At 39.6% G+C, this 25,819-nt stretch overlaps 1 protein-coding gene across 2 annotated transcripts in view; it reads left to right on the forward strand.

The window, feature by feature from the left end:
• Window positions 1-266: 266 nt before the first annotated feature.
• Window positions 267-25,819, forward strand: part of LOC120528010 (granzyme B-like) — a 32,590-nt gene continuing 7,037 nt past the window's right edge. Inside the window, exons 1-4 of one of the 2 annotated variants that reach the window (XM_039751980.1) lie at window positions 267-405; window positions 9,799-9,958; window positions 10,518-10,653; window positions 17,476-17,736. In XM_039751980.1, the coding sequence (XP_039607914.1) occupies window positions 354-405; window positions 9,799-9,958; window positions 10,518-10,653; window positions 17,476-17,736 (609 nt within the window). In that variant the 5' untranslated portion in view covers window positions 267-353. Of the gene's footprint in view, window positions 421-9,798; window positions 9,959-10,517; window positions 10,654-17,475; window positions 17,737-25,819 lie in introns of both variants that reach the window. The other variant, XM_039751981.1, reaches the window with a different exon arrangement.

Here is a 25,819-nt window from a genome sequence, read left to right on the forward strand (position 1 = left end):
GCATCCTGTGATTAAATTGTGTACACTGTAGAGTTTAGATATTAATAGGTTCTATATAGTTTGGCATGTCGAAGCTGTTTATCATTTTATATAAATGAAGCAGGATGTTATCTGTGCTGTAAACAGGTCGATTTAAAATCAAAAACAAATTCACCTCAACCCATGAATAGCACACTTGTTGTATTATAGATGAGAACGTGTGACTGCCTCATTGTGTGGCTTTACTACTTGCACTTGATGTCAGCGGTCCACCTACGCTGTGGTTTGAGGCTTATTTCACCTCGCTGATCATCTAAAAATCAGACGTGCTGGTTTGATACTCGAAGTCAGTCTGGGGCTGCTGTGCCGGTGATATGATGAGGGTCTACTGGGCAACTATTGCTGCCATCTGCTTGGGGCATGCAGGTAAACCTCATTGAGGTACACCATTTGTTATTCGGCTAAGGAGCTTTACACACTCTTTTTTTTTTTTGAAAAATAAAGGTGATAAACTGTGATCACTTGGCATCTTATTTAGACAGGACCCAGCCTTGTGCCCAGCGCTGCCAGGTTGGGGGTCCATGATGAAGTGGAATTATGTTGGTTTGATGATAAATGAAAGGATATTGTTAAATAGGGTGAATTTTATTAAAAAAAACAAAAAAGAGAATGTAAGGGTTGTTAGTAATATGTTGCACCATTAAATACTCAGAAAATCTAACATAAATGTTAATGTATGGAGAACATGCAATGAAATATAATAAAGGCTCACAAAAAACTGTAGATACCGTGATATTAGATTTATTTGTATTCTTCAAAACAGTTATCTGAATTAATTCTGTTACATAAACCTTTGTATTTATGACTGCTTAGAGATTTATTTTTTCCTATGCTGTGGTGTGCAAGGGTGGTCCGAAGAATTAACAGAGTTTTAAAGAAGGCAGGCTCAGTTACTAAAAAACAGGGGAAAGTAGTAGTGGACAGAGTGAAGAAAAAAAAATTTATGGCCATTATAAATAATACTTCGCCTTGTCCTTATTACACATTAGCTTTGAAGTGTGTTAGTGAATTTTTCCAGAGCTCAGTCATGCCTAAGGAAGTCATAAAAATAATATCTCACTTTGTCTGCTTTCTTTTTCTTGAGGCAGACCCGAAGTCGTATGTGTTCCTTTTAGTGCCAAAACCTCCCTAGTTGGAATAAGTTCTTTTGTAATTGCGGCGTTTTAAGTAACCGAAAACTATATAGATATGATATTTAAAGGCGATATCCCTCCTATAGTGTACGGCGGTAAAAATCACATAAGGGAAAATAACTTAGCTTTCTTTAATGACAATTTACACAGCATTACAGACGGGAAGCCTATAGCAAGACAATACCAAGGTGGGATCTCGATGCATACAGTCTGCCATTTTGTCTTTTTATACTGTTTTCTCCATGTGCCGGCCCTTACTTAGGTTCCAACCAAGGGAAGGAGAGGATTCAGTTTCATCTCTAACATACAGAAATAGTACAATGCCTATTTTCGTAGTTGTACCTTCCCTCTTCAAATGCTTGCCTAGCAGTTCTAAATGCTGAGAGCCCCTGTGTGCTAACTTTGGCCTGGCCTGTACATGTGAGTGGATTTATAAAATGATTATTGTACAGAGCACAGTGACATTAAACTTACATTCTTATTACAGTATGTCTCTATGTGAGAACTGTATGCTTGTTAGAGAACTGGGAGTGAAGGGTTTCTTTTTGTAATATATTATGATGTCCTTCTGTCAGGCCTATATTTTCCCATTTGGTACCTATAGAGTATTCGGTTTTCTTTTATTTATTTATTTTTTACAGCAAATGTGCCTTTTTCACCTGTGGCCTTGCTTACAAAATATTTTCCTGCAAATCTGTTGTGTGGCCAAATTCAATGAATTTTTTTTTATTTAACAGTGCCCCATAATGCTTTGCAAGGCCAGTGTGACATCACAGTTCTGTAGCGGCCATATTTAAAACTTTTATGCATGCGTACTGTAAGACCACTGCCCCATTTTGCTTGGAGCTGGACCCCATTCAGCTGAGTGGTACCCCATAGGCATTTTAAAATAAAATGGCAGCATTTTAATTTGAGGGGTACATTAGCATATCCGTCTAATGCTTGATATGACAAAGTACTACCGAACCACCATGATATGCTGGGTGAATTTGGTCGTGTGAGGGTTCAGAGTGGTGCAACAGTAGCTGTGTGATAAAAAGGCAAAATAATTGCAATCAGGTTCAAGGACTAGAAAAATGTTTGTCCCCTAAGCATGTGTCACAATGTGACAACTGTTAATTATGCCTTGCACTGTGGTAGCCTGAAATAACACAAGGGACGCACCGATCATGCAAATCAGGTACTGACATTCTACCATTTCATGTGCAAGTGACAGACAAAATATAAGAAAAGTGCTTCTTGTGTCCTGATTGTAACATCAGGCTGTGCATTGGTGACTCTTTCAAAGAATACTTCATGAAGGGCAAGTACTCTGAGTGCGTCAGAACATTTATTTATTTTATGTATTTATACTGACATTTTGGTATTTATGTGTTTCTGTTACATGTAATAATACTTTTTCTTTTTTGTTTGTGGCTGGTTTTTCCTGGAGTAGACATAACTCTAAGGAGGTAAACAACACTCTTTACCTTTACTTCATCACTTCTAGTTTCACATTCAAAGGAATGGCCTTTTGGTTTTTCTTGGGCTTTTCCAATTTGTTCTCGATCTGCTTTGCAACCCTGATGTTCAGGATAACACGAGAAGACATGTCAGCAATGCACGTGACAAGGTGAGAGAACCGCTGCACATGAACGCAGCACAAGGACTCCTCGCTGCAGCCAGCGGCTCAGTTCTGTCCAGTTCGACAGTCTGCCATGTGGACAGTATTTGAACACTGAAATACTGCTTCTGTAATGGCACTTCACTGGATTGTTCGGTTTCTCATACACAAAAAAGGATTTCATTTTGAGAAGGGTTCTTTGCAAATTAATTTGGCTCTTTGGGCCTTGAAAAAGTTCCTGACATGTGTACAAAACAGGAGTCTTTCATGTTTAGTAGGCTGCTTAGTAGTATACTGACTGATCAAGGAAACCTGAACTTAGCCTGAGTTTTTATATGCTGCAAGAGGCTTTTTAAAACCAGAATCCCATTTTTTTCTACAAACTTATCATCAATTCATGATTATTTTTGGAGCCTGTTATAAATCTGTATGAAAGGTTCTTTGTCAATCCTTCATGTTCTTCAGGAAATCAGAGATGTCATCACGCTGAAGAACTGCTTTGGCATCTTTATTTTTAAAAGTGTATATAGGAACATCAGGTCTCAGAATGACTGAGACTGGGACCGCCCATGACCATCGTCCACCCTCGCCCCTCTTCCCATGAAGAGTGTCTGAACTCAGCATTTGCTCTGAGAATGATTGACACTGAGACTGAGACTATGCATATCCAACATCCAGTCCTGCCTCAAACATCCAGCCTCGTTCGGTCTGCGGGGCTGCAGCAAGGTACACTTGGAATGTTTGCACAGATAAACAAGTTGGTCTTGGTGCCAGTGGTGCAAATTTGGAAACCATCCCAAGTTTTCATATACACATATTTTCCTGAAGCTGGTGAAGGCCTTTTGTTTTCTGGTTTAATATTTCAGTAACAAAATTACCTAACAAAATACATAGCAGTAAAAGTAGACTTTTGAGTTTAAATAATATAGTAAAGTACAAGTAAAAGTAGGCGGAAAATTGTATATTCAAGTACAAATATTCTAAAAACATACTTAAGTACAATAATGTAGTATTTCTACTTGGTTATCATATTTGTGAATTTCCCCTTGGGGGTTAATAAAGTTTCTATCTATCTATCTATCTATTGTGGACTATGGCCGGCCAGTCATCCCGGCCAATACCCCCAGGCCACCAGGTGGAGCCCTCCCTGCAGCATGGAGGTGCCCCGAATGCCAGCAGGGAATTCTGGACATTGGAGTTTTCATCCACAGACCTGCTGGATACCACAGAGGCCCCTAGAGGACGCTGCAGGGAGGCCCAAGGATTGTTACGTGCCCTATAACCCGGAAGTACGTCTTAGTCACAGCGACAGGGGAAATTACATACTTCTGGGATGAAGAGGAGGACTTTTGATCTGACCCGGAAGTGATAGGAAGTCACATGGATTGAAGGATCGGAAACACTTTCGGGTCAGGGAATATAAAATGACTGTGGGAGATCCCAGTCATTGAGCTGAGCTGGGTGGCAGGGTGGCAACGCGTCTGGGAGAGTGGAGGATTTATTGTTATTGAGAATTGTATTGTGGATTTATATGAGTATAGTGGAGTGGAGGGTGCTTGTGCACTATAATATTGTCAAAATAAATAATAATTGGACTTTTACCTGGTATCTGGCATATTGTCTGAGGGTTCAAGGGGAAGACAGCGCCCCCTATCTATCTATCTATCTATCTATCTATCTATCTATCTATCTATCTATCTATCTATCTATCTATCTACAGCACCACTTTAACAGTGAGTGAAAGTTCCATAAAACAAACAAATGAAAAGGTCAGGTTATTGATGACCTACAAAGAGTGTACAAAAATCTTTTTTCTTTGTAGACTGGTCCTCAAGCCCAAGGTTTGATGGTTTTCCTCTCTCTGGAGAGGTATTTTGCTATATTTTGGGACATTTGAAGTATTTTGAATATTGTAAAGTGTGTTCCCCATTTTTGGAGCCTTGTCAGGCCAAAGCCTGCTAATAGAGTTTTGAGCTAGGCTGCCTGGGATAAGGTCTATCATTAGATTGGCCATGAAGGAATCTGGCCTGGTCTTGTAGGCCTGTTTAGAGGCCTCACACGGTTTTCCTATTTTTGTGTTCACTTGATTCACAGCACAGATGGGATATGGGACACCATCGTGCCAAGATAGCTAATTTCAGCTTATTGTGGGGCATGCTCATGCCACACACATCAAGGGAACCAACAGGAGGGAAAAAAGTGAGATGGCTAATGACAAAGACGGTGTTAATTCAAATTACTTTGTTAACATACAACACTAACAGTGAGTAAAATTTCCATAAAACAAACAATCAAAGGTCAGTCAACATTGATGACCTATGAAACGTTCACATATAATGAGAAAGTACATATTGTGATTGACCTGCCTGCCTGTCCATGTGTCTGTCAGCATGGCCCACCTGCCAGGTGGTTTTGCCTGCCTAAGGTAAAGTCATCCCTAATGGACGATCGCAGGAATAGTGTGGTAGAGGGGTCCTTTCATTGGATTGGCTGGCTCAGCGCTGTTTCAGCTATGGAATGGACAAATGGGGAGGCAGCTTGATGGCTGAGGTCTCCAGGACTCTAAACAAATGAAAATCATATTATGTGATATCATATACTGTTAAATTCTGCTCCGTACTTTTTATTTTTATACTGTATTGGGGATTTGTTCTGTTCTGTGTATTGTATTGTATTGACCCCCTTGTTTTTGACACCCACTGCATGCCCAACGTACCTGGAAAGGGGTCTCTCTTTGAACTGCCTTTCCCGAGGTTTCTTCCATTTTTTCCCTACAAGGTTTTTTTGGGGAGTTTTCCTTGTCTTCTTAGAGAGTCAAGGCTGGGGGGCTGTCAAGAGGCAGGGCCTGTTAAAGCCCATTACGACACTTCTTGTGTGATTTTGGGCTATACAAAATAAATTGTATTGTATTGTATTAAACAACTCTCATTAGATCAATGTTGTTTTTTTTTAATGAATTCTCACACCAAGGTAAGCCTGACCCTAGGAAGACATGAAGCTTCAGGCCTGCCTAGGCCTCAGAAGGAAGGTCAGGATTTGAATTCAAAACAATACCAAAAGTCTCAAAAAAACTTGAGAGTATGCCTTACCAGAGACAAAACTGTGAAAACTGGCTGGAGAAGAGACACGTCAACAAATGACCTTCATGAAAGTGAATGTTTATTAACAAAAAGGAGCAAAATACACAAAGGCTTTAAGGAGCAAAAAAAAAAATATATCGTCAAAAGGCAATCCTAATAAACAAAATCACAAAAAACAAAATCCAAAAGAATATTGTTAATCCAGAGCCACAGAAAACTGGCAACCAAATAATTAAAATCATAAATCACAAAGAGCTCAGCATTTACAGTTACACCAAATACCAGAACTCATTCGAATGAACCTTATGGACTTCATTTCCCAACTTGCCTTTATAAGGATGGGGGTGTTGGGGGTGGAAAAGGCCTTAAATGGTGATAGATGAGTGGCCCCCGCCTTTTGGGGATTCACCCACAAAATACACAGAACATGAGAGAACCACAAAAAACACATAGATAGCAACTACACTGTGTGCACAATTATTAGGCAAGTGAGTATTTTGACCATATCATCATTTTTAATGCGTATATTCCAACTCCAAGCTGTATTAACTTGAATGCTTATTGGATTTAAGCACGTCAGGTGATGTGTATTTGTGTAATGAGGAGGGTGTGGCCTAAGGAGATTAACACCCTATATCAAGGTGTGCAGAATTATTAGGCAGCTAGTTTTCCTCAGGCAAAATGGGCCAAAAAAGAGATTTAACTGACTCTGAAAAGTCAAAAATTGTAAAAGTCTTTCAGAGGGATGCAGCACTTTTGGAATTGCTAAGATATTGGTGTGTGATCACAGAACCATCAAACATTTTGTTGCAAATAGTCAACAGGGTCGCAAGAAACATGTTGAGAACAAAAGGTGCAAATTAGCTGCCAAAGATTTGAGAAGAATCAAACGTGAAGCTACCAGGAACCCATTATCCTCCAGTACTTTCATATTCCAGAGCTGCAACCTACCTGGAGTGCCCAGAAGTACAAGGTGTTCAGTGCTCAAAGACATGGCCAAGGTAAGGAGGGCTGAAACCCAACCACCACTGAACAAGAAACATAAGTTGAAACGTCAAAACTGGGACAAGAAATATCTGAAGACAGATTTTTTTCAAAGGTTTTATGGACCGATGAGATGAGAGTGACTCTTGATGGACCAGATGGATGGACCTGTGGATCAGTAATGGGCACAGAGCTCCACTCCAACGTGGAGGTGGGGTACTGGTATGAGCTGGTATTTTTAAAGATGAGCTAGTTGGACCTTTTTGCATTGAAGATGAACTCAAAATCAACTCCCAAACCTACTGCCAGTTTTTCGAAGACACTTTCTTCAAACAGTGATACAGGAAGAAGACCATGATTTTTATGCAGGCCAATGCTCCATCACTTGCATCGAAGTTCTCCACTGCGTGGCCAGCCAGTAAAGGCCTTAAAGATGAAGGAATAATGACATGGCCCCCTTCCTCATCTGACCTAAACCCTATCGAGAACTTGTGGGCACTTCTTAACGCTAGATTTACGGGGGAGAAAAACAATCCACCTCTCTGAAGAGTGTCTGGGAGGCTGTAGTCACTGCTCCACAAAAAGCTGATCGTCAACAGATCAAGAAACTGACAGACTCCATGAATGGAAAGGCTTATGACTGTTATTGGAAAGAAGGGTGGCTATATTGGTCATTGATTGATTGATTGATTTTTTGAAATGTCAGAGATGTTTATTTGTAAATTTTGAGGTGTTTGTTTATTATTCTCACTATAACAGATGGAAATAAACAAGTGAGATGGGAAAATTTTCATTTTTCCTTTAGTTGCATAATAAATCTGCACACTAATAGTTGCCTAATAATTGTGCACATATGTATTCCCCTGATGATGTTCACACTCACATTTCCATTGTGAAACATTCAGGTTTCAGGTTTATTAACATTTTGGATTGACTGATAGCACTGTGTTTGTTCCATATTAAAATTAATCCTCAAAAATACAACTTGCCTAATAATTGTGCACACAGTGTATATAAGAACTAAAATGAACAGATATCACATAACTGGACAAATGGTGAATGAACAGAACAATATAAAAAGAATGAAAAACTTGATCAATAATGAAAAGATCACAAGGAAAACAAAAATATGCCCTTTAAACAGGAGGCGGGGAAAAACTTTAGCTTGACTATAGCAACGTCATTAAAGTGCTTAACACATTATCTGAAAATGCTGGCGCATGTCATGGTTTGAGTTCTTTTCATTTTTGAACATTTTTCCTTTGTTGGAATTGTTCTTTCACTCTTGATTATTTTTCATTATTATCACAATGATATCATTTCCCTCCATGTGTTATGTATGTGTCAGCCTGAGTTTGTGTATTATTGTTGTCTTTGTTCATTTTTAGTTATAGTATCCATCCATCCATTACCCAACATGCTATATCCTAACTACAGGGTCACGGGGTCTGCTGGAGCCAGTCCCAGCCAACACAGGGCGCAAGGCAGGAAACAAACCCCGGGCAGGGTGCCAGCCCACCGCAGGGAACACACAAAGCACACACTAGGGACAATTTAGGATCGCCAATGCACCTAACCTGCATGTCTTTGGACTGTGGGAGGAAACCCACACAGACACGGGGAGAACATGCAATTTAGTTACAGTGTTGTATTTCTATTGAAGTTCTGTCAATTTGTGTTTTAACATCAGTATAATGTCTTTTAAAATATCCCTGTGTTCTGTGTAATTTGAGAGTGGAGCCCAAGAAGGTGGGCCTACCCTAATGTTACAGCCTCCTTTTGCCTTTATCTGGAGGCCTGAGCGAGCCCCCCATCTAGTGGTGTGTTAGGTTTGTAAGAAAATGTACAGCGAGTATTTCTTTTGCTTGGAATTTTTGTGGTTTTGTTCTCCTCTCTTTCTTGGATTTTGATCTTACATAATATTTTGGGGTGTGTTTGCCTTTGACTGCTTTTTAAGCAATTTGTTTTGCCTGAACATTTTGTTATTTATTTATGTCCTTTAATAAATATTTTCCTTACACAGGTTTGTTTGTGGGGTTTGTCCCTACTAACCACAGTTTAATGGTTTTCTCTCTTTTGTAAAGCAGTTCTGTAAACTTTTAGACTTTTATAGGCTTTATAACGTTTCAAATTCAGCCCCCTGTTTTGTGGCCTGCTAGGCTGGAAGCCAGCAGTTAGTTGTTGTAATGAGTCTCTTCTAGCCTGCCTTGTGGTCTGTTTTGGTGGCCTCTCCCCACTTTACTATGTATGCAACTGCAAATCACAACAGTATTTTGTTTCATGATTATCCCCATTTTGTATGGTGATACCTGTCTAGCTTGTAGAAATGCCAGCATTGCCAACCTATCATTTCTTCCATTTCATTCTAACCTTTTTCTTAATCAGTGACCTGTTTTTGCTGCTAATTAACTTACCACCGTGCTGCCTATGAAAACACTAGTGTGGATGGAAAACTTTCATTATGAGAACAGCGTTTTTTCAAATGTATTCTTATAGGTGTGGACTAAGCTTTAAAATATTTCTAAAAAGACAGGTATAAGACGATGGTCAAAGGCATCTAACAGAATAATAAAAATAGACATCCAGAAAAGTCTAAGTTCAGGCCAGAGTCAAAAAACATGGATAACTAAAATGTTTTACCTCACTTTCAGATTTTACAACTCTTAAATTCTTGTGATTATGGCGATTCAAACAGGTTTCTCACGCTTTTGCCTTTTTAAGCTCTCACGGAAGACACATGGAGTAAATTTGTTCTCACTTTAAACCTTAAAAAGCCTTAAAAGCCTTAAAAACCTTAAAACCTTAAAAGACTTACAAAATTAAAAAAACACTTCAAGGTAGACCACTTGGTGTATTTTTCTTCTTAATATTTTCAGTAAGGCAGCAAACTTCAGACGATCATCCACAGTGGGCAGCATCCACTGTCTTCAACAAAACTAATACTCTTCTTTCTTGCCAGCGAGTTCAAGAGACTGGATCATCAATGGACGTGAAGCAAAACCAAACAGTCGACCCTACATGGCTGCTTTGTATGGGGGATTAGAAACCACACGTTTTGTTTGTGATGGATTTCTAATCCGTGAAGACTTTGTGTTGACCGCTGCTCACTGCAAGGAAAAGTAAGTGTTATTGAATTCATCATGCTTAACTAACCTCCTGAAAATCCACTTTAAAAGCACAGGAGGGAGAGCATTGGGCACCGTGTATTCCCTCTGTCCCGATGAAGCTGAACTTTATTTTCCTGACCACCTTTATTATACAGAAGATTAATTTTATTTAAAACTTTTGGGATTGCTACAGGGCCTTGCCTTTCTGCTGGTCTTTGCGTTTCTTTTTATTTTCCCCACTTCTCTTGCCTTTCTCCTCAACCAGCCTGGCTGACCAGTACGGGGTCAGAGCCCCCCTCACAGAAGTAGTCCTTTGCTCCCATGATAGCATTGAACAGTTCAGATAGACAGTCAGAAAAGGCCACTGTGGTTGAGTCTTGTGGTTTAATGGAAAGTGTTGCACACCAGTAAGATAAAAAGGGAAAAACAAATCACTATTAACTATTTTTAGTCTTCCCATTTCATTAATTTTGTGTGTTGCTGAAATATAGTTGTACAGTATTCTGATCTTCTATTACAAGTAGTTTTGAAATACACAGACAAATTATCCACTCTGTTTTTTCATTTGCAGGTCAATGATTGTGAAGCTTGGCGTACATCGCTTGTCTAAACCCATGAAGGCCTGGCAAGTGATAAAAGTTAAAGAGGTTTTCACTCACCCAAAGTACACCTTGAAACCAATGAGGAATGACATCATGTTACTAAAGGTAAGAGGAAACGGTTCAGTCCGTCCGCCTCATTTGGTTAGTAAATGCTTGGCAGGCAAAGAATCACTTGCGGCCTCCTTCTACTGACAATGCAGTGTTTCTCCCACCTTCAGTGTTATTCTGAACCTCCCTCACCGATTCTCTTACTGAAATTTCAAAAAGACAAATGCAAAACTTTACAAACGTAATATTCAGTGTCTGTGTAAATTGTAAACCTTCTTGTTGTATCCAGACACAAAAATTCGTCACACTCGGGTTTTGCCCAAATGTTTTCTTACTGTTTTTGTATTTCATCCTTCTTTTACCCACAAACCATCAGTTCACCACACCCTCTTTATTCCCATCCTGCCTTGTCTTTTAGTAAATCAACTATGTACAAAGTCTTAAAGAAACACAGGGTTAAATTCTGGACATAACACTTCTCATGCTTATCAAGATTAAATGTAGAGCATTAATCTAATTTAATTTCAAAACAGCATTAAAATAAACAAAAATAAGATAAGGGACTCTGGAAAACTTGCCACTCTTGAAGAAATCTGGATTCTGCCGTAACACTACATCAGATGTTTTGTGTTAAGCCCTTCTAATGTAATTACTCCAAGAATTCACTAGTAAAATGTTTTTAAGTGAAACACTGTGGATGTTCTGGACTGTAGTCTAATAAGCATAAATAATAATCTAAATAATATCAGCACTGAGTTAAGCTAATGAAAACATTAGTTGACCAGTAGCCAATATCATGAGCACCTTTGATAGGCTGGTCCTGGATTACGTGAGTCCTCCTGTGAAAGTCCGTTCATCCCCCTTGCATTTTGCCTGTTGGAAAAAGATTGGAGTGGAAGATGCAATTATCTGTCTGCTCCATAAGGCTGGACAAAGCAGGCAGCACTTTGATGACTGTGTTTTTTGATTTCTCCAGTCTCTTTAGAACCATCCAGCCATCCCTGTTAATGGCTAAGCTTAGAGATATGCTTGTGGCATTCTGAAAAACATGACTAGCTAATGATCAGACTACAGTTTGTGATGCTGAAAGACTCTGTGAGCAAGACTGAACCGCCACAATGAATAGTCCATCCATCCATCCATTATCCAACCCGCTATATCCTAACTACAGGGTCATGGGGGTCTGCTGGAGCCAATCCCAGCCAACACAGGGGGCAAGGCAGGAAACAAACCCCAGGCAGGGTGCCAGCCCATCGCAGACAATGAATAGTCCAGTCTCCTTTTCTCTTTAGCCTGTATACTTCATACTATAAATATAACACCAGGTTAGGTCACACACAAAAGTTGAAGCTGTGATTCTTCACTGACAAGAGAGATGAGACAGAGTATGGAGACTTTGCAAATTGTCTGCAACTCAATTTCAGTTTAACCAGGGAATTGGTTATTGATTTTCATCACACCAAAGATCCTGTGTGCTCCATCACTATTCATAAATGAATGTAGAGGTAGTGCATTGCCATACTTGGGGGTCCACGTCAGTGACAGGCTGGACTGTTCTTGTAACACAGAGGAACTATGAGAAAGGGAAGATCAGACTCTTTATTTATTTGGAAATGTAGGTATGTGACCTCCTCTACATGTTCTAGAATTCTATGATGGCCATTGCAAATTTTTACTCTGTAGTGTTTTGGGACTGTAATATCACTTCAAGAGAGGTCCACCAGATCAACAAGGTGATTGCAGAGTCAGGCCCAGTTATGGGATGCACGGTTAGTAGTAGCAGAGGAGAGAATGAAGACAAAGCTGAGTGCCATTATGAACAATGCTGCACGTCGTCTTTAGGACAGACTAACATTGAGGAGGACTTTCAGCCAACGAATTATTCAGCAGAAGTATGTGAAGAAACACTATGAGGTCTCCTTTATACCAACGCCTCTGTAGTGCCTCACTGGGGATGCTCTTGTTATCTTTAGCCAAGTCAGACATTTTCTTACATTTTAGTAATTCTTATGTGTACTTGTTTATTAAAATATTTGTTTATTTATTTTTTGAGATTCTGTAAAAAGACAAATTTTTCCTTTGGGACAAATAAAGCTACATCTAAGTCTAATATAATGGGTAGAATGCTTTTAGCGATAAATTGTAGATAAACCACAATTAAGCATTTTCATTGCTTTGACAATTCCACTCTCCTTGTTGTCACACCTTTTTACTTCCATGTAAATGGAGGTTTGGTGATGAGCACAAGAATTCATATCCAGTTAAATTCACATTCTGATTCTGTGAAGTTCAAAACATCGAGAAAAGTTCATTTTTCACAACTTAAAATTACAGTTTTCATCAAAGAATTATGAATTATTTTTGGCGTTCTGCAGTCTTCCTGGATAACTACATCCAAGCAAAGACACCCTGAATGCATACACCTACTCACAGGTGGGTAGAGTAGCCAAAAATTGTACTCAAGTAAGAGTAGCGTTACTTCAAAATAATATTACTTAATTAGAATTAAAAGGTAGCCTTCCAAAAATTTACTGAAGTAAGAGTAATAAAGTATTTGGTGAAAAGACTACTCAAGTACCGAGTCACCGTTTGATCATAATAAATTATTTACTTTTTAGAAATGTTGTAATAAGACAGACAAAAATATAAAATAATGTGCAAATTCTGCTATTTCCAAATAATAAATAAAAAATGAGTAAAAATAAATAACATCTTTACAAAATAAAGATGCACAAATAACACAAAGTTCCAAATTTCAGTTTTTCACAACAAAGCTTTTGAAGCCAATACTTACAGTAGGTAGCATGTATGTTATCCATCCATCCATTATCCAACCCGCTATATCCTAACTACAGGGTCACAGGGGTCTGCTGGAGCCAATCCCAGCCAACACAGGGCTCAAGGCAGGAAACAAACCCTGAGCAGGGCGCAAGCCCACCGCAGAACATGTATGTTTAAACAGTGCAGACTGCTTACAGTGACGAGATATGCTGTACACTGACAGTATAATGCTGCATATTCACTTGCCCTCCAAATAGCACAGCTGATAGAAAATAACATTAAAACAAAGCAGCTTGTGCACGTACAAGAAGTCTCACTTTACCTTGACTGTCTATGTCTGTGCTTGTTTGGTTAAAACGTGCTTGTTCTTCACTCAGTGAAGTGATGGTTAAGCTTCAGCAGGAGTTGGCTCTCATTTTTCATGTATTCTTTCCTTCCCTGTCTGCTGTCTGTGAGAAATTTGTGCCATTATGCCGCCACATTTTGTGCGTGGTCATGTGACTGCATGGCTACATCTGATTTGTGAAACGGAGCCATGTGATTATTGTTGCTACGTCTGATTGGTGAAACAGAGTCTTGTGATTATTGTTGCTACGTCTCATTGGTGAAACAGTCAGGCAGTAGATCCACAGGCAGCTTCTCTCTGGCAAAAATATAGCGTATCTAATGGAAAAAGTAACGATTCGAGTGTTGCCCAATGTAGCGCAGTAAGAGTAGTGTTTCTTCTTCACAAATGTACTCAAGTAAAAGTAAAAAGTAAGGTGCAGTAAAACTACTCTTAGAAGTATAATTTTTTAAAAAAAGTCAAGTAAATGTAACAGAGTAAATGTAACTCGTTACTACCCACCTCTGAACCTACAATATTTCTAAAAAAATTAGCTGCATCAGGGTTGCCTTGTTACAGGCTCTGGGCCTATTGTTTTTGATCCAGTTTGGTCCAGAACTTCTCCGATTGCCCTTTAAAAACCATTTGACCTACAGTATGTTCAATGATAACTGCAATAGAAATTGTTTAATTTAACCGAGAACTTTGCAGTCTGCTCCATTTTGTCTTGGGATCTATTAATTTGCAAATTTTTACAAATTGTTTTTGAGTACATTATTTATTTAAATTGTTGCCACTAGATGACATTGTATAACCCCCTGTCCCCACACACACATAATTACATTCTATAGATGTTTTTCTCAAAATCCATGCAATTTTAACTCCACTTCCTTCCAACGTTGACTCCCTGTTCTGTGTGGACCACTCCCTTTCAACCTAACCTAGGAGTTTTTCCAGTGCCTAATTGTCACACTTCCAGGTCCGGTAGAATCACGACAAGACAGGGTACTCATCTCCCATTGGTGCCACCCGTTGAACCAAACAGTACAAACCCTATGTTACCACAACTACCACGCTGACCTTTGATTATCCAGACAGGGACAGGAATGCTGTCCCTTGTGTATAAGGAAGCAATATGAGAACAGGAGGCTTTTCACTCATCTTCACCTTCCAATCAGGAAAGGGAATGATAACTATCCTGACCGGGATGCCCTCACAGGGTAAGAAACTGCCAACCATCTGAGACCATCCATTTTTTTGACCTCCCTCCCATGTAAGAGAAAAATGGGATGCCCATCCATCTACGACATTGCCCCCTTCCAAGCTAAACAATAAAGGCCATCGCAGCAAGTCTTGCAAGGGTGTCTGAGAGTGCAGCATCTGATTTAGGTTTGCAAATGTCAGCTGATCTGTTTGGGGAAAAAACAGAGCCATTATAAGCATGCACTTCCCTGTGTCTCCTTCCTGACCTCTATAATCGGGGCTGTCGTCTACCTAGCTTTGGGTGCAGTCATGGGCAACCTCTTGGTTTGTATCACTGTTGGTACTAGTAATACTCTGCTTCCATTACATCTATAAGGAGCCCATTCATACTGCATTCCCTTATGCTTTACTGCACAGGATTATCTTACCTATACAGCCTAATCACCTTTTAGCAGCACTTCTATTCCCACCCTTAGCAAGCAGACAGTTACAGTTTCAAACAGTACTTTTGTGCATGAAGCGCTTGACCGTATTCAAGGTATGTAAAATGTGCAAATCAGCTGGATGAGAATTTTCACTTCACAGCTGACTTTACTTAGGCTGTTCAGCCCACCTGTCTGTCAGATTAGATTCCCTTCCACATACAGTATATCACAAGAGGGGTTAGGGTTTTTCTACTGGAACTTGCCAGCATGTGTGCATCCTCAGTCGTGAGACAAAGGGCATCCTGCAAGGTTGAGTCTAGGTAGCTTTTGATGTGCAGGTCCCTGTCAAGCAGATGGCAAAAAAATCCTGCCGACTACACCAATTTTGGAAATCACTCAGTCTTTCGTTTGGGGTTCAAATGGATATTTTTATTTAAAAAAAAATACCTCCCATTGGTTTGTTTTCATCAAAATTTATACAATCACAAAATTTACATTGTGCATTCATGGAAGTACATGAAAGTACACACATACACACATATACAGAAATTATCAAGCACAGATACAGTAGCTGAGAGCTTGTTTGGATTACCAGATCCTATTCTGGATGAAGAAGAGAAAGAAATGACCACACACAAACACACTCACACACACCACAGGAGATCTGTAAACACTCTAATGGACAGAGGCATTATGCCACCTCTTACCAGTCTGTCACTTTATGCATCTTGTTTACTACATTTGACCCAAAGTGTAGTTTGAAATAAAAAAACAAATCTGGCTGTTTACTTCTTTCAGTTTCCTGTTTATTTCTAGCTGCATTTATTAATATTGTGACACCTGCAGGGGGCGTGCCAGCCACCCAACCTGACACAGACAGACACAGGAGGCACACTTGTAAAAGCACATGTGATTTTATTTTTCTCTCTTGTGGGTAACACCTTCCCCGTTCCCAAAAGTTGAACACAGTCCAAAATAGCACGCACAAGCACAATACACATTTTATATTAATTTTTCTTTCTCCTCCACTCCTCCTCGGCAAGCTTTGTCTCCCTCCTATTGACTCTGGCTCCCTGAGTAGTGTCTGCTGGCTACTTTTAAACGTTACCCAGAAGTGCTCCTGGTGCTTGATGACCTACTGCTACTGCGAAAGAACTGCCCACACGGGCTCAGGAGCAGCTGTAACACCCCCTGGCGGCGCCCCCAGATCCCAACAGGGCTGTATGCAACTCCAACTCCCATGAAGCCCATCGGGAGTCCGGGGCACCGCTTCAACCCAGGGGGGCAGCCATCTTGGGATTAATAAAGTATCTATCTATCTAGCTTTCCAGAGGAGGTAATGCTATGACCACGCTTGCTCCCCTGGTCATTCTGCCGTGGTGGTGTCCCGGCCGTCCACGACAATATACATAACAAATATTAGACGTTCACGTATTTGATTGTACATTACAATCGGTTTTATTGTATTTTAAAATCTTGCACTGAGTTACTTCCTGTGGTATCACTAAAGTGCAGTTTACTGTACATGATAGTACTGGACCATTCCATACCGATTTCTTCTTCATATCCTCATTACAATTTTCTGTTTTCTTTATTTATGACATTCTTAGTTGAAGTTTTCATTTCACAGAATTTGTACTGAATACAAGTTGTATTTGATTATTATCATGTGATGTTTGTCCTACAATACAATTCTGGTGCAGCCATTGTTATGATGCAGTGGCCAGTTGCTAGGGGTCGGCTACAGGAAGTCACACCTGGTAACGTCATAGATGCAGTGATATTTAAACTGGCATCGCACCAAAGGTAACTATCTAAGATGATGTAAAGATTTTTGCAGTAGTTAGGAGTGAATTAAAATGTGTTCAGAATAAAGACGTATTCATGTTTTGCTGACTTTGATTTTTGTTTTGGCTTGGCTTAATTGTTTCTGAATTTTCTGTCTCCTGATTTTGACCATAGCACTCCATAACCCCCAACTCCTGTCCCATTTGCCTTTGCTTCAATCTCCCAATTTCCAACATAGCAAGACAAAAAAATGACGTTAGCAAAAATATCAAAAAAGAAGCACAAACAGGTACTAATACATGCTGATGGAGGGTCTAAGCTACTCACTGGTGTGTCTCTGGTTTTCTTCTCCATCAGCTCGCCAGTCCTGCCAAGTTGAATCAAAATGTGAGTCTACTTGCACTTGCTGAGCGAAAGGACAAAGATGAACGAACTGGAATGTCCTGCTTCATTCTAGGATGGGGTACAAATGAAACGGGTGGGTCACCAAGTGACGTCCTGATGGAGGCAGACATCAGCATTACTGACCAGAAGAAATGCATTGAGATATGGAGCAAAGACTTAGTGACGGCAAATATGATCTGTGCTAGAGGTGCTCGTAATCAAGGGATCTGCCAAGTAAGTGCCAGCATTTCTTCACTCTCTATACAGAATAATCACATGCATACCCTATTGCTTTTTCAGGTTTTCACGCATGTCACCACTCATACTTTCATATGTTTAAACACCTGGACCTACGTGATCCTTGGTCTTTAGCCCTGTACCAAAGAGTTAAGGGGGCTGACAAGAAATAAGAATATGTGTGCACCAAGATCTTTCATCACATGAAAACACTTTGAATCTGTGATGTGTGGTACTGCATTTATCTTAAAGCGCACCTTACTTTTGAGAAAGTGCCTTTTAATAAAATTAAAAAATAATTATTACAAGTTTTAAAGGAATCCTCCATGTATTTTGTAATGATAGCCAAAAACAATTTTTCTCCTGTTTTCATGGAGAATGGAGATAAAGTTTCTGATAGAACGGGACCAAAAGGACACAATAAATAGTATAAAAGCATTCATGAAAAAAATCTCATGTTTTTCATATTCCATAATCCACGTCAAGTCATCCAGTTGTATGCTCACACCATGTACAACATGTATTTTTTTGCTAAATATTCCTAATGTATACCTCTGGAAAATGAATGCAGTACACAAACTGGAAGCACCTTTACATGGGATAGCTCCATTGAATTCAACTCTCACCTCATCCTTTGGTTAAGAATCCTGTTTAAAATTTAAAAATGAGATCCCATTTGAAAGGGCTTCCTATTTGAGTGCTGCTATCATTTTCAGTTTTTTTTTTTTTTATATCTTAGCCAAAAGTTCATTCCTTTCATGAACTGATGTATGGATTATGCAACAGCTAACATATTTTTTTCATGGATATTTTTATATTGTTTGCTCTTCTCCAGCATTGGTCACTATTGGGTCCTGTTCTATCAGAAATTCATATGCTCTTTCTCCATGTTTTCTTCACCATTTATAGAAAGTACATGGGGTCAGTATCATTTGAATATTTGAATATTTTTGAATATTTGAACAATCTAGACGAGAACAGGCCATTCAGCCCAACAAAGCTTGCCAGTCCTATCCACTTGCTTCCTCCAAGAAAACATCAAGTCGAGTTTTGAAAGTCCCTAACGTCTTACTGTCTACCACACTACTTGGTAACTTATTCCAAGTGTCTATCGTTCTTTGTGTAAAGAAAAACTTCCTAATGTTTGTGCAAAATTTACCCTTAACAAGTTTCCAACTGTGTCCCCGTGTTCTTGATGAGCTCATTTTAAAATACAAGTCTCGATCCACTGTACTAATTCCCTTCATAATTTTAAACACTTCAATCATGTCACCTCTTAATCTTCTTTTTAAACTGTAAAGGCTCAGCTCTTTTAATCTTTCCTCATAATTCAACCCCTGTAGACCTGGAATCAGCCTAGTCGCTCTTCTCTGGACCTTTTCTAGTGCTGCTATGTCCTTTTTGTAGCCTGGAGACCAAAACTGCACACAGTACTCAAGATGAGGCCTCACCAGTGCATTATAAAGGTTGAGCATAACCTCCTTGGACTTGTACTCCACAGATCGTGCTATATAACCTAACATTCTGTTAGCCTTCTTAATGGCTTCTGAACACTGTTTGGAAGTTGATAGCTTGGAGTCCACTATGACTCCTAAATCCTTCTCATAAGGTGTACTCTCGATTTTCGACCGCCCATTGTGTATTCAAACCTAATATTTTTACTTCCTATGTGTAATACTTTACATTTACTGACATTAAATTTCATCTGCCACAAATCTGCCCAAGCCTGTATGCTATCCAAGTCCTTCTGTAATGATATAACGGATTCCAAATTATCTGCTAATCCACCTATCTTGGTATCATCTGCAAACTTAACCAGCTTGTTACTTATATTCCTATCTAAATCATTTATATATATTAAAAATAGCAGCGGCCCTAGCACTGACCCCTGTGGAACACCACTCTTAACATCGCCAGTTCTGATGAGGTTCCTCGCACCATCACCCTCTGCTTCCTGTGTCTGAGCCAATTCTGCACCCATCTAAAAACATCACCCTGAATTCCCACTTCTTTTAACTTGATGCCCAACCTCTCATGTGGCACCTTATCAAATGCTTTCTGAAAGTCCAGATAAATAATATCATAAGCTCCACTTTGATCGTATCCTTTTGTTGCCTCCTCATAGAATTCCAACATGTTAGTAAAACACGACCTCCCCTTCTGAACCCATGCTGACTGTTCAGAATAACTCCTGTCCTTGTCATGTGTTGCTCAATCTTATCCTTAATAATTCCTTCCATTAATTTTCCTGTGATGCTTGTTAAGCTTACTGGCCTATAGTTGCTTGGATCTGCCCTGTCACCCTTTTTATATAATGGGATGATATTTGCCATTTTCCAGTCCTTTGGAATCTCTCCAGTGCACAGTGACTTCCTAAAAATATGTGTCAAGGGTTTATATATGTACTCACTAGCCTCCTTAAGAACACGAGGATAAATATTATCTGGGCCTGGTGATTTGTTTGATTTCATCTTATTTAATCTGAGCAGCACTTCTCCCTCTACAATTTCCAAATCCCTCAGTACCTCCTTAGTAGTTGTGTTTACCTCTGGCAGGTTATCCACTTGCTCACTTGTAAACACCTCAGAAAAATGTAAGTTTAGGGCATCTGCTATTTCATTGTCTGTATCTTTTAATTCCCTTTACTATTCCTGATGAACTTGACCTCCTCCTTAACTGTTCTTTTACTACTAAAATACTGAAAGAATCTCTTGGGGTCTTCTTTCGCCTTATCTGCTATATTCCTCTCCAACTGTCTTTTAGCCTCTCTGATATCCTTCTTAATGGTTGCCCTCATTTTCTCATACGCTCTACGGTTCTCTTTGCAGTCATTAGTCTTATATGCCTTATACAGCAGTTTTTTCCTTTGCAACTTCTTTTTAAATCTTTATTAATCCATCGTGGAGTTTTTTAGTTTCCTATTACTTCCAAATTTAGGTATGTATCTGTCCTGCATTACATGTAAAACATTTTAAACCTGTTCCACTGCTCCTCGACTGTCTCCACATTTAAAAGCTTATCCCAGTCTATCCTACTTAGACTTTGTGCATCTGCTCAAAATTAGCCCTACTAAAGTTCAACTTAACAATTTTAGTCTTTGCATCTGTACTCTTACAAAATACTGAGAATTGTATTACATTATGGTCACTTGACCCTAGTGGTTCAATCACCTCTACACCCTCAATTCTATCCTGATTATTACAGAATACTAAATCCAGATAGGCTTCACCCCTTGTTGGTGCTTTAACATGCTGTGTTAAAAACAGTCTGATTACTTCTAAAACTCCTGCTCTTGTGCTCCTCCATCTGTAAGGTTATCCCAGTTAATATTTGGATAATTAAAGTCCCCATGACTATAATATCCCCTGTAAACTTGCCTTTTGATATTACTAAAAGATGTGTGTTGAAATTACTGTCTGAATTGGGTGGTCTATAACACACTCCTAAAATGAGACCTTTTTCCCTAATATTTTCCAGGCGAAGCCACATGTCCTCACTAAGATGGGGCTCATCATCCAACTGAAGATGACTTACATTTAATTCCTGTTTGGCATAAACAGCAACCCCACCTCCTTTTCTGTTCTGTCTATCCTTCCTAAAAAATGTGTATCCCTCTATGTTACACTCATCCCCATCTTTGTTATTTAGCCAGGTTTCCGTTATTGCTATAATATCATAATTGTGCTCTGCTACATACAACTCCAACTCACTTACCTTATTTTTGATACTTCTAGCATTAAGGCAAGCTATTTTTAATGTGTTAATCCTTCTATCTTTACGTGTTTGCTTAAAATTTACATTACTATGCATTTTTATTTCTACACCATTGTTTGTTCTTCCATGTATAGATCTAAACTCCCTGCCCCCCCCCATTCCCTAGTTTAAACAATCCTCGACTAGCCTACACATACGCCTCCCCAATACATTGGTGCCCCTCCGGTTCAGATGTAACCCGTCACGCGGAACAGGTCCCATCTGTTCCAAAAGGAGTCCCAATGCCCCATAAACCTATACCCTTCTACCCTGCACCAAGATTTGAGCCACGCGTTAAGCCTTCTAATCTCCTCAATCTTACCTGGACTGGCGTGGCACAGGCAGAACTTCGGAGAAGACTACCTTGTCAGTTCTGCTCCTCAGCTTGGTACCTAACTCTTTGAATTTGGATCGCAGAACTGACAGACTACCCTTATGTATGTCATTTGTTCCAACGTGGACAATGACAACTGGATCCACCCGCTCTGGCCAAGAGCCTATCCACCCTTCCAGGAGGTCTCCCACCTGTGCTCCCGGAAGGCAACACACCGTCTGAGACTCTCTCTCTCTGGAGCACACCTGCGCTTCAATCCCCTAATGATTGAGTCCCCAACTATCACTACCTCTCTCTTTTTGGGAACTGGTTTTGAGGTGGCCCGTTGGGGCTCCTCAACCCTGCCTACCACCTCAGAATTATCAGAGTCACCGTCCAGCTCCGCCAGGACATGATAACGTTAGACACTTCTAATTCTGGGGTTGATGCCCCGGACAGTGTGCACCCTTTACCTTACGCCTTGACCGTGACCCACCTATTCCTACCTGTCTGGTCTGGAATCTCCTCCCGCACCACCTTAGGGGTGCACACTATCTCTCTAAAGGACACCTGGGCCAAGTCCACCAATTCTCTATTACACGCAGGTCAGCCAACTCCTCCTCCAGTTCAGCGACCCTGAGCTCGAGGTGCTGGATCAGCTGGCATCTCTTGCAGATGTAGCCCTCATAGACAACTGGCTCTTCCAAACCATCATCTAAAAGTCCAACATCCAACAGGACTTGCATTGCACTGGCCTCATTATTAAAATTTGATTTGGGATTACTAAGCTGCCTTAACTATTTTTTTTTTTTCTTAAAATTAAATTTCTTCTTCTTTCAGCTGCTCCTTAACTTAAATGGTAACACTAAGATCTGCTACAGATATTTTACACCTTTTCCCCTTAAGCTCCTGTACTGTTCTCCCTCTCAGCTGCCTGCTGTTTGCCTTTCTATGAGGTTAACTTTACTTTTCTCTGTCTCTTCTAGCTTTGCTCTTCTTACTTATAAGCTCTTCACTCGCACTGTTTGTATTCCCCCGTATTAATGAACCAATACGCTGTCGCCCACTTAACTGTTCTGCCTCTGGACCGCTAAGGACTGTTTAATCTAAAATAAACAAATAAATAAAACTTTACTACCTTATTTGCTCCTACTGCTCCTTGTGCCTGATCGGTGTCTTAACGCAGGCCGCTTACCTGCGCACTACTGAGTTTCCACCTTTTACTGCTTTGAAGTCAGCCGCGGCCTTTTTTTTTTTTCCTTTAAACTAAGGAATCGCTGTTACGACGACGCGGTTATTTATTTACAAATGCCGATATCAGTTACTGCTGCTTTCTACCCTGCCGCCTCGATGCTAATTCAAATACAGATAACAAGAAAAAAACAAACAAGTACAAATAACTTTTCCAAGCGCACTTCCAAACACCCAGCTACTTTTGCTCTTGTGCGGGCAAAAAAGCAAAAACCCTTCTAAAGGGAAAAAAGCTTTAAAAATTCCCACACGGTTCCTTAGAGGCAACCAAAACCCAAGTTTTTAAGAGCAAAATGTATTTTTTTAATGTAAATCTCACACCACAGAACAAACCAACACTCTCAACAGACTCTAGCGTTTGCAAAGCACACGTCAGCACAAAGCACACGTGACTCTCAGCTCTCCAATCCCAATCTCCCAATTTAAAAATACATATAATTTTTGGGCTAAGTATTCCTTTATACAGGTATTTAAAAAATGGTGGTGAGTTCCTGCCCCAGCTCCCAACCTACAGTTAGTTCCTGCCTTGGACCCAAATGATGAGCTCTTAGCCAACTCAATTGAGGGAAACAAAAGTTAATCGATATTCTGATAATCGATATATAAATATATTATAAACTAGCTGTGTAAGTCCATGCTGTAAAAAGCCAGTGGCTCCTAGAAACTATTGAAATCGTCAGAAAAATAATTGAAAAAATTGAAATGCAGAGTCAGTGGTTTCGTTTTGCTGACGTGCTCAGCCCTGCTTGTTTATCAGCGACTACGCAAGTTTCTCTCCCGTTTGTCTTTCCTCTGTGGTTTCACTTTTGTTTTATATATGTATATAAAACACTCAACCTGACACAGACAAGCATGGGAAAGAAGTTCAAGGCACACATTACTTATTTTTTTTCTTTTTACCTCGTGGGAAACGCCTTACCCCATTTCCCACAAATCTATCACAGTCCAAAGCACAGCACAGCACAGCACAAACACAATACTCTTCCTTCATTTTCTCTTCTTCTCCACTCCTCTGGGCAAGCTTCATCTTCCTCCTTCCAACTCTGGCTCCCCGAGTAGTGGTTAACACTAATTTCTCTTCAAAACTGTATGTCATATAGTATACATCTATATATCTTTTTTTGTCTTCATTAGGAGAACATAACAATGATACTCGCTGTCAGTACAACCAATTTAATGCACATACATCAAACAAAATACCTTACATGCATTCACTCCACTAAGAACAGTAGTAGTTCAGTTGTGTGTTAGTAGTTGACAAATAAAGCCTATGTAACAGCACACACTTACAAATTGTAAAACTGCACAAACATTACATTGCAGGAGAAGTCGTATTCCTTTCACATATTAAGTTAGATGCTGGTGATTCTTCACCAATTAGATTACCATTAATATTTGATAGACAAAAATTTAAAATATTTGTAGCATTTTCTGTAAATATAAATAACTATAACTATAAATAAATCTCAGTGCCAGAGATCTGACCGCGTCTGAATATACCTGTGTACCGATAGCGAGCAAAGCTCACTATCTAGGGGGTTTGGGCTACCATAGGTAGACAGGGGACACCCCCCCATAGTATTAAATAAAGTATATGAAATAACACAACAAAATAATATTATCCAAGCTATTTAATACAGTTCAGGGTTGTGGGGGAGTTTGAGTCTATCCTGGCAGCCTTGTGTCAAAGCAAGAAAACAAATCAGTACAGAGAGCTGGCCCATCAGTGCTTGTCATATTTATTATACATTGTTAATATTGTGTTTTTATTATTCAGAAGAATGGGAAATTTTCTTAACTATTAACAAGTCAATGACTGAAATAGTGGTTGGTCAAAATAATATAGTGGTAACTGAAGTTTAAGTCCTCTAGTGACCACAACTGCAAGTGCATAGAAAGAATAAAAAATTATGGTATTTCAATTTTAAAGCAGCTGTACACTTTGTGACTTCTAAAATGCTTATTAACAGTCCAGGTTAAAGAAATATTAAAGTAAAAATTCTGGCTGTTGTGGAAAATTGGGGGCACTCTTGAGTCATCCCACTACCCAACTATTGCCATGAAAACAAAAAAAGCAAAAGGATGAATAAATATAAGAGATGGGTATTTTGTGTCAGGAGAACAAAATGTATAAATGAACAAAGTCTCTCTCTGTCTAACATTACAAGATTCTGTGTTGTACCTGTCAATGAAGGGTGGTTGCTCCGCTTTCCTATTTCGTAGTACATTAAGTAGGATCTTCTCCTGTCCTCATCTGCCAGTTGTTCTCTTCTTTCTGCAAATTGAGTCTGTGAGAATTGCTATTAATAACTTCCAGGCATGTCTCAGAAATAACATTCAGAAGTGACCATGCAAATTAATGACGCCTTCCTTAGAGAACAAAATCTTGGCAGCTCCAGGTGCCCATGGCTCTGTGGTCAAATAGGCAATGTATGCAAACCTTACAAAGCCGCTCTGCTTCTACCTATCTGACTTACCTTTGATGGGTGTTCTCCATTCCCCCATTACGGTACAACCACAAGGTTCTCCTAAGGTTCCTGCATAATTACAGTATATCTAGCACCATTTCTATGGCCAGAAGAGTTGCCAAAACCAGTATACAATCTTGTATGGCATCTTATTTCCCAGTTCCTGTCCTGAGCAGTCTAATCTCAGTTTATATGGATAGACTCCTACAACCAACAATTGGATTAAGCAGGTTCAAAATTGGATTCAAGTTTTTCTGTCTCTAATTCAGATTAGTCATTAAACCGACTGGTGTCC

Source organism: Polypterus senegalus, chromosome 4 (genome assembly GCF_016835505.1).
Source record: "Polypterus senegalus isolate Bchr_013 chromosome 4, ASM1683550v1, whole genome shotgun sequence".
Classification (NCBI taxonomy): Eukaryota; Metazoa; Chordata; class Cladistia; order Polypteriformes; family Polypteridae; genus Polypterus; species Polypterus senegalus.